This window comes from Trichechus manatus, unplaced genomic scaffold, assembly GCF_000243295.1.
Source record: "Trichechus manatus latirostris isolate Lorelei unplaced genomic scaffold, TriManLat1.0 scaffold00175, whole genome shotgun sequence".
Classification (NCBI taxonomy): domain Eukaryota; kingdom Metazoa; phylum Chordata; class Mammalia; order Sirenia; family Trichechidae; genus Trichechus; species Trichechus manatus.
Genome location: NW_004444111.1, coordinates 3349096 through 3357401, shown reverse-complemented (window position 1 = coordinate 3357401; position 8306 = coordinate 3349096). Strand labels below are relative to the sequence as shown.

General features: G+C 44.5%; 1 protein-coding gene across 2 annotated transcripts in view; it reads left to right on the top strand.

Annotated features, from left to right (window-relative positions):
* The first annotated feature begins 2060 nt into the window (after positions 1–2060).
* Positions 2061–8306, top strand: part of RNF138 (ring finger protein 138) — a 27446-nt gene continuing 21200 nt past the window's right edge. For both annotated transcript variants that reach the window (XM_023741182.1, XM_004386889.2), the window contains exons 1-2: positions 2061–2163; positions 2509–2689. In XM_023741182.1, the coding sequence (XP_023596950.1) occupies positions 2580–2689 (110 nt within the window). In that variant the 5' untranslated portion in view covers positions 2061–2163; positions 2509–2579. The remainder of the gene's footprint in view (positions 2164–2508; positions 2690–8306) is intronic.

The window sequence follows — 8306 nt, the reverse complement described above, 5'->3', positions numbered from 1 at the left end:
TGTTTGGATTAGAACATGAGTAAGGCTGCCATTGCAGAGAAAGAATGAAGCAAATAAAATTAAGTTCACAAAACTAACGTTCTAGTTAAAGTTCCCAGTGAGTAAAAGGAAACACTCTATTAAGTAGAAAATACTTCCTAAAGTGGTCAAAATGAGTGAGATATGAGTGGAAATATATTATCAAAAAGATAACATTTGGGATTTAAAGACCCAAAAAACCAAACCAGTTGCCATTGAGTCATAGCAACCGTATACGACAGAGCAGAACTGCCCCATAGCGTTTCCAAGGAGCCCCTGGTGGATTTGAACTGCTGACCTTTATGGTTAGTAGCCATAGCTCTTAACCATTACGCCACCAGGGTTTCCTGGGATCTAAGAACTATTTAATAAATGAATTTGAAAAATGCCTGGACTACTGCTATTAGGTATTCCCCATTCCCCCATCCTGTGTTCTTCCTTCCCCGTCCTAGGAAATCTGAAGGTAAAATTAACTTTTCTGCTAAGCTTACACTGTTCCTGCTGATAAACAGGAAAAGGAAAAAAACACAAAATGTTTTAGTGTGGTAGTGAGAATTAGCTATTCATCCAACGATAATTATCCTGAGTATTATTCTAGGAATTGTTAAGATGCACATTAAGACCCATTTCCTCTGTTGAATCCATATAATTCCAACCATTCCATTTCCTATCTTCATTATAGTTGGTCACCGTTAATGCAAAATTTAGTACTTTAGCATATATCACTTTGTTTTGTTCTCTCATTTGGTAACCAAAAGAGTGTAAGCTCGTTGAGAGCAAAGTTTATGACATTTGCATAACATTTAACATAGTTCTAAGGACAATGTACACAATAAAGAACAATCAAATTGACTAGCGCCTCATATGGCTTCTGTTTGTGATTCATTTAGACCAAGGTGAAGAGCTTTAACAAACAGGGTGGTAATGAAACCTTTTTTTCCAGAAGTTAATTGAGGATGTTCCAGAATTTTCCTTAGCTTCTTCCATGTCGCTGTGTTCCCATTTTACACGTTTATCGGTTGTGTGGACATAGCTAGGAAATAAGGGCAATCGACTGGACATTAATGGTTTTTTTTTTTCAATAAAAACATTTACATTAGTAACCTTGGTGAAATGCCTAGATCCATGCTTCTCATGTTTTCTTCAAAGTTTATCAAAAAACAAACAACAAAAAAGTATGGGAAGAAGACTTATCTGCAGCTTTGACTCAGTATATTTAAACACCAGTCACACACACAGTGTTGAAGGTGAAAGTTGAAACTATTGAAAGGGCTTATTTTTTTCACTCCGAAAGCTGATATTACTCCAGAGCTGATATTACTTGCTTCATAACACATTTTACCACGACCAAAACGTTATGGCAAAGGTAAATAGTAAGGAACAAAATCTTTAACATTAGAAATTTTTTTTTTGAAGAATTCCTTAAAAATCCAATATATTTGACAAGATTGGTGGGAAATGGGGTTTCCGCTAGGAGGGAAGCTGGAGGTGCAGGTATAAATGTCAGTACCCAGCTGTTTATGTCATAACCTGCAGAAGGCGCGACGCACTGGTTGCTATGGAGGCGGTCCTCCTCCATCCCCCGGTCTTTCACCACCCTCCTGTCTCTGGCCCGCGGCCCTCCCATGCTCGGTGACCCGCCTGGCAGGCTGCAGGCAGCGCAGTGCCATGGGAGAGCTGCTGGCGGGGGGCGGTGGGATTCCGGTGCACCATGAGCTTCGGACCCGGCCCCATTCTGGGCCCGTGAGCACTGAGCACGCCGCCCTCCCAGCTTGCATTTCTCCCCAGGTTTCAGCTGCGGAGGTAGTAGCAGCTGGACAAGAAGCCTGATGCCGGCGCAGGGCCACCTCTCTACCGATAAGCAACAGGGACAAAGCAGCTCCGCTCGTAGTGCCGCTGAGTGGCTTCCAAGTGAGCGTCTCCGCAAATCCACGGGTAGAGGGCGTGAAGCCGGGCACGGCGCGGAGGGCCGGGAGGAAGAGGAGGAGCAACGGGAAAGGAGGGGCCGCGGCGGGGGAGAGAGGGGCGGGCGGCTCTGGGATAAAGTGGGCGTGGATGAGGGCACTGCCGGGCGGCCGAGCGAAGGGAGGCCGCGGGCAGAGCCGCGGGGTGGGTGAAGGAGCTGCGGCCCTGTTGAGGAGCCAGGTAACGGAGTGGTCTCCGGCGGGAAGCTGCGGCTTGCCGGAAGGGTGGGGGACCGATGGTGGGCGGGAGAGGTGGGAGGCTGCCTGGCCCTCCCGGGCGGGCTCCGAGCCAGGGTGGAAGCGAAAGTGAAGCCAATCGCTCGTTTTTCCCCGGGCCCCATGGCAAGCACCTCCCTCCCGTCCTGCCCCTGCCAGTGGCTTTCGCGAGGTGCAACCCCAGGAGGTGGGCCCGCCCTCCGCGTGTGCGGCTGCCGCGTCCTGGCGTTCGGGCTCCGCCCCCGCCCCGCCCCCTCTGGCGCGAGCGACTTCCTGACGCGGATTCCCCTCCCCCTCTGGGTTCGCGCAGGGAGTCGGGCCCCGGGCCGCCACCGCCACCTCGGCCATTGCCGCCATCGCCTTGATCCCCCATCCCCCGCCATGGCCGAGGAGCTCTCCGCGGCCACATCCTACACAGAAGATGATTTCTACTGCCCCGTCTGTCAGGAGGTGCTCAAAACGCCTGTGCGGACCGCGGCCTGTCAGCACGTGTGAGTAGACGCCCCCGCCCCCGCGCGCAGCCGGGTGGTCGTTTAGGCCCGGCATCCGGCCCGGGAGACTTCGGGCGCGGCCTGGAAAGACCTAAGCGCCGCTTGGCCCGGAGGGCTCGCTCCCAGCCTGTCGGAGCCCCGGCCCGCCCTCATCCCGGGCTCCGGCCCGCTCCTGTGCCCGGCCTGTCGCCGGGCCCCGAGCTCGCGTCCCGGGGTTCCCTCATTTTCCCGCCCCTGAAGGTGGCTGGGCTCGCCCCTGTGTCGTTTCCAGGCCCCGAAGGCCTCCCTCCTTTCCGCCGGGCCCGGCAGGAATTGCAGGGAACGTGGATCCTTTTTGTTTCCTAGCAACTGAGTGAAGGCTGAGGTGTCGAGTGTCAAAACCGGCCGAAGGTGCCCGCACGTTCCCGCAAGCCCCACTCCGTGACCTGCCCAGTTTTAAAGTTTTTTCATTTCCTTTCAGAACCATGGTATACCCCTTGTACATCCAAGAGTCCTTACCTAACTTACCTTTCAACGCTGCTTCACAGACCACCCTTGGAAGTGTTTTGTTTCGTTTAAAATTCGTTGCATATTAGAACTGGTGTTGAATGGTTTTTCTTGTTTCGTATGTTAGAACTGACAGGATTTCCTGGTATTGAAATGATAATTTCCCTTTGTTTTACTCTTCGGCTTATCACTTGGTTACTAGAAGAGTGGAAATAGGGGAGGAAGACTTCGGTTAAGAGGAATTCACTGAAAATGAGGTACTCATCCTAGGGGTGTGGGAGGACACAAAGAGGGGATATGGCATGGTGGTGTTTGAAGCAGCGTATTTATAGGAAGAACTTAGAAAATTTTATAGACTCCTAGAGTGTCATTAAGGGTTGGAAGGAACCCTTCTTTAAAGGGTGTATAGCACTTCCGACAAACCTAACTGAACGATGATCAGAGTCGCCTGGAGAACTTTTTAAACAAACGTACCAATTCCCAGGCTCCATTCCAACCAAAGAATTTCTGGCAGGTGGGGCTTGGAAATCTTTATTGAACTTAGCTTTGCAAATAGCTAAGAAGAATTGAAGAAGTGTCTAAATATGTTAATTTTTTCCACTTTTTTTTCCTTCCTTGCAGAGGCGAGTTCTCTGAGTTTATGAAGAATGGGTTACGTGTTCTTAATTCAGAAATTTCAGTATTACGATTGATTTCTTGATATCCCATCCTCTCAGTTCCCCAGTCGTAATTCTGCTGCCTACGTTATTCTGTGGTGATTGTGTGAGCCTGCAGTGTGTGGCTTTTCATAAGATATTCCAGTTATGATTTTGCTGTTTAAGGGAGAGGAATAGCAGTCTAGCAGTCTGAGGTTCTTTTATTATTTGTTGCAATAAATTCAGATTCTTAGGAAAATATTTTGAGATGTTTAGGCCATAATGTATATTATTTTGCCTTTATCAGTATTCATTATCATAACTTGATGCTATTCCTGTATTTAAAAAAATAAGTGCTTGTGCTGGTTAGTGGGTGGGAAGGGAAGGAAGACAAGGTAAGGGTAAGTTATGGTAACTGCTAACTTTATGTGTATATAGTAGGTCTTCTCTGGTCAGGATCATTTCAATTACTGTTTGGGTCATTGACCTCATAGAACTCATTGTAACCTCTAGCCCCCCTCAGAATGCCGTGCAGTTTGTTCTTCTTGGGGCATTTTAAATCAAGGACTATAATTTGGCTTGACCTCAAGGCTGTGGAAAAGAGAGTGGAACTGGTTGTTTTTTAAATTCAGGACCTTTCCCAATTCAACTCATTGGGCTGGGATGTGACCAGCCTAGATGTGAAAATTAAATATAGAGTAGAGGTTGTTGATAGGAGGGATGGACAAGTATTCTCTTACTGCCCTAGCCTCCCCTCCCTGCCAAACACACACACACACATACTTGCTGTAAGGTTCTGCCTGAACAATGAATGAAAGAAAGCAGAGGGGTTAAAACTTTTGTTTTGAAGAGGTGATAATGATAGAACCAGGGTCTTTATTGGTTGGAAGGAGTTTGGTGGGGGAAATGGAGAGAATTCTTTTTAAACAATCTAGTTTACTTGTTGTTTGCTCTTGCCTTTCCACAAAGGACAGACTTGCACCATTAAACAAATTTATATTTAAACTACAAAATCCGTCTTTGATTCCAGATAGTGAAGGATGGGGATATAAAGGCTTTGGGCTTGTTGGAAAATAAAAGCAAGTTTTCGTTCCATTTCAGTGACAAGAAAGGGTTTGCCTGCAGATTATTCTAGTCAAAGGAGCAAGTTCAGTATTATTGGAATAATTTTACCAAAATATAAATTTCCCTTTAATCCCCAGTCATTCCTTCAAACAACATTCATTGAATGCTTTCTGTATGCTAGGTACAGGGAATACAAAGTGCTCTTTCCGTAGAGAGTATTGTAGTCTAATGGAGAAGACATATAAATGAGAGTGATTGATATCAAAGAGACTTAGAAAACTTTTTTATTTTATTTTATTTTTTATTGTACTTCAGGTGAAGGCTTACAGAACAAATAGTTTCTCATTAAACAGTAGTACACATACTGTTTTATGACATTGGTTAAGAACCCCACAACATGTCAACCCTCTCCCTTCTCGACCTTTTTTGTTTTGGTGAAAATAAACATAGCCAAAGATACACCATTTCAAAAATTTCTACATGCACAGTTCAGTGATATCGACTACGCTCTTCCAAATGAGCTGCTATTCTCACTTTAGATGAAGGCTTACAGAACAAAATGGTTGCTTATTTAACAGTACACATGTTGCCCTGTGACAATGGTTAACAACCTCACAACACATCAACACTATCCTTACTCAACCTTGGGTTCCCTATCACCAGCTTCCTTGTCCCCTTCTGCCTTCTGGCCCTTGTCCCTGGACTGCTGTACCTCATTAGTCCCATTTGGTTTTATGGGGCTGTCCACTCCCAGGCTGAATGGTGAACCTCGGATAGGACTTCACCACTGAGCTAAAAGGGTGTCTGGGGCCATACTCTTGGGGTTTCTCCAGAGACTTAGAAAATTTTTATGTGAGCATTGAGGGCAAGTATCTAAATCGGTCTGTGGGTACAGGGAAGATTTCCTGGATGAAGTAATAGTTTGTCAGAATTCCATTCAGGGTTTTCTGGAGAATACCCTGTTTAGGTAGTGAGTACAGCATATGTAGAGGCAAGGAGGAGTTGTTAAAAAGGATGGCTCTGTATGTGGACCATACAAAGTTTGGCTGGAGCCAAGGGATGGAGCTTAGAGATACTGGCAGGAACATACTGTATAAGTCAAATTTAAACTTTTCCTTGAAAGCCAGAGACCTGTTAAATAATTTTTGGCAGGGGAGCAGCATGATCACGTTTCAATTTTAGGAAGTTTATTGTAGTAGTAGGATCCGGCTTGGTAGTGGCAAAGAGGTCAGTTATTGCTCTATCAGGGAGAGAAATGATTAGCACCTTAGCTAAGATAATGATAGTAGGAATGTGGAGAAGAGATTCTGGACATTTAAAGGAGGTAGTGTAAGATTTGATGATTTAATGATATATCCAATAGATGTATATGTATAATTTGGAATACATGAGAGACATTTGGGTTAGAGCAGAAGCTGTGGGCACGGATGTAGACACTGAGGGCCCAGAGAGAACAAATTCCCGGAGAATATGTATTTAAATATTGAGTGAAGAAAGGTTCCACCTGAGAAGGAATACATGGAAGGATAGGAAGAAAACCAGGATAGAACGTGACAGTGGAAACTGTCAGGATAGAGAATATTAAGAAAATCGGTCAGCAGTGTCAGATGCGTTAGTGTGGTCAGATGTAATGTTTGAAGAAAATATAAAGACCAATTAAAGTATTAAAATTGAGCAGGTATTCAAAGTCAGGTTTCAGAAGAAGGTGCAGATTAACATAAGTAGTAAGGTATTTATGTGTTTCAGTGCCCTCTTTTGTAATCTTCAAAGGCCACAACCTCTGCTCTCTCACTTTCTTGAACAGTCAAAGAAATAACTCTTGCACACCTTTAGAAATAAAATCCCATCACAATGAAAATTGGATACAATAGCAAGTTTGATGCCTTGTTAAATGCTTAAAAATGGAAATCGAAGGAGTCATCTTTTAGAATGAACAAATCAGCTTGTAAATAAAACGAAGGGGTTAAATGTCACTTAACTCCTTTGAACCTGTTTTCTTGTCTCACTAAGCACAAATTTGTATGATTCCCGATTTGACCTGTTTGGATTATCCAGTCCTTGAATTTTCAGTTTATATTTTTCATAATTTTTACAGCTTTATTGTTATCTTCTTTCTTGAGTAGTGGTGCTCTAAATATATACTTTTTGAATTTTTTCTTTCCTACAGACATTTTGTGATCCTGAAAGCCAGACTTATCTTAGTTCATGGTGATTTAATAAATGACTGCTCTGGACCATCTTAAGGTTTTTAAGACTTTATCTAAATTCTCTTGACATGACAACAACAACAACAACAACAAAAAGTTACTGTCGAGTTGATTCAGGCTCATGGCAACTCCATGTGTGTTAGAGTGAAACTCTACTCCGTGTGGTTTTCAATGGCTGTGATCTTGCTGGAAGTAGATTGCCAGACCTTTCTTTGGAGGCACCTCTGGGTGCATTCAAACCACCAACCTTTTGGATAGTACCTGAGCACTTAACTGTGTGCTACCCAGGGACTCTTTAGGAAGATAAAGGGTGCCAGATTTTTAATTAATTCTAAAATCAGGAGCATGATAGGTGAGAAAGTTGTTTTTTCTCTCTCAACGTCTGCTGATCAGCCTTTTATTGAGGAATGAAAAAGAACAGAAATGTGTCTCGCATCTCCTAGTTTAAAGTTGAAAGAAATTTATTGATAACCTTTTATTTTAGAGTAATACACTATGCTGTAGACACAGGCTCCTTTGGTATGTGAAAATAGTTTTAGTAATTCTTGATTTGTACCTTTTTTTCCCCCTGCCCTTCTACTTTGTTTTGAAATAAGCTTTATCTAGCAAATTCATATGGGAGTCCCTGGACTGCTCAGAAGGTTGGCAGTTTGAAACCACCAGCGGCTCCGTGGGAGAAAGATGTGACAGTCTGCTTCTGTAGAGATTTACAGTCTTGGAAACCCTGTGGGGTCGCTATGAGTTGGAATTGGCAGTGGGTTGGGTAGTGCAGAAGATTTATGCATGCTTGGCTACCAAACCAAAGGTTGGATGTTTGAGTCTACCCAGAGGCACCCTCCAAACCATTGCCAGTGAGTTGATTCCGACTCATAGCAACCCTATAGGACAGAGTAGAGTTGCCCCATAGGATTTCTAAGGCTGAAATCTTTGTGGAAGCAGACTGCCGCATATTTCTCCTGTGGAGCAGCTGGTGGGTTTGAACCATTAATCTTTTGGTTAGCAGCTGAGCACTTTAACTGCTGCATCACCAGGGCTCCTTACAGGAACCCTGGGTGGTACAAATGGTTTGTGCTCGACTGCTAACCTAAAGGCTGTTTGACCCCACCCAGTGGTACCGTGGAAGAAAAGACCTGGCGATCTGCTCCGTTACGACTACAGCCAAGAAAACTATGGAGCACATGGGGTTGTCATGAGTTGGAATTGACTTGATGGGAACTAACAACA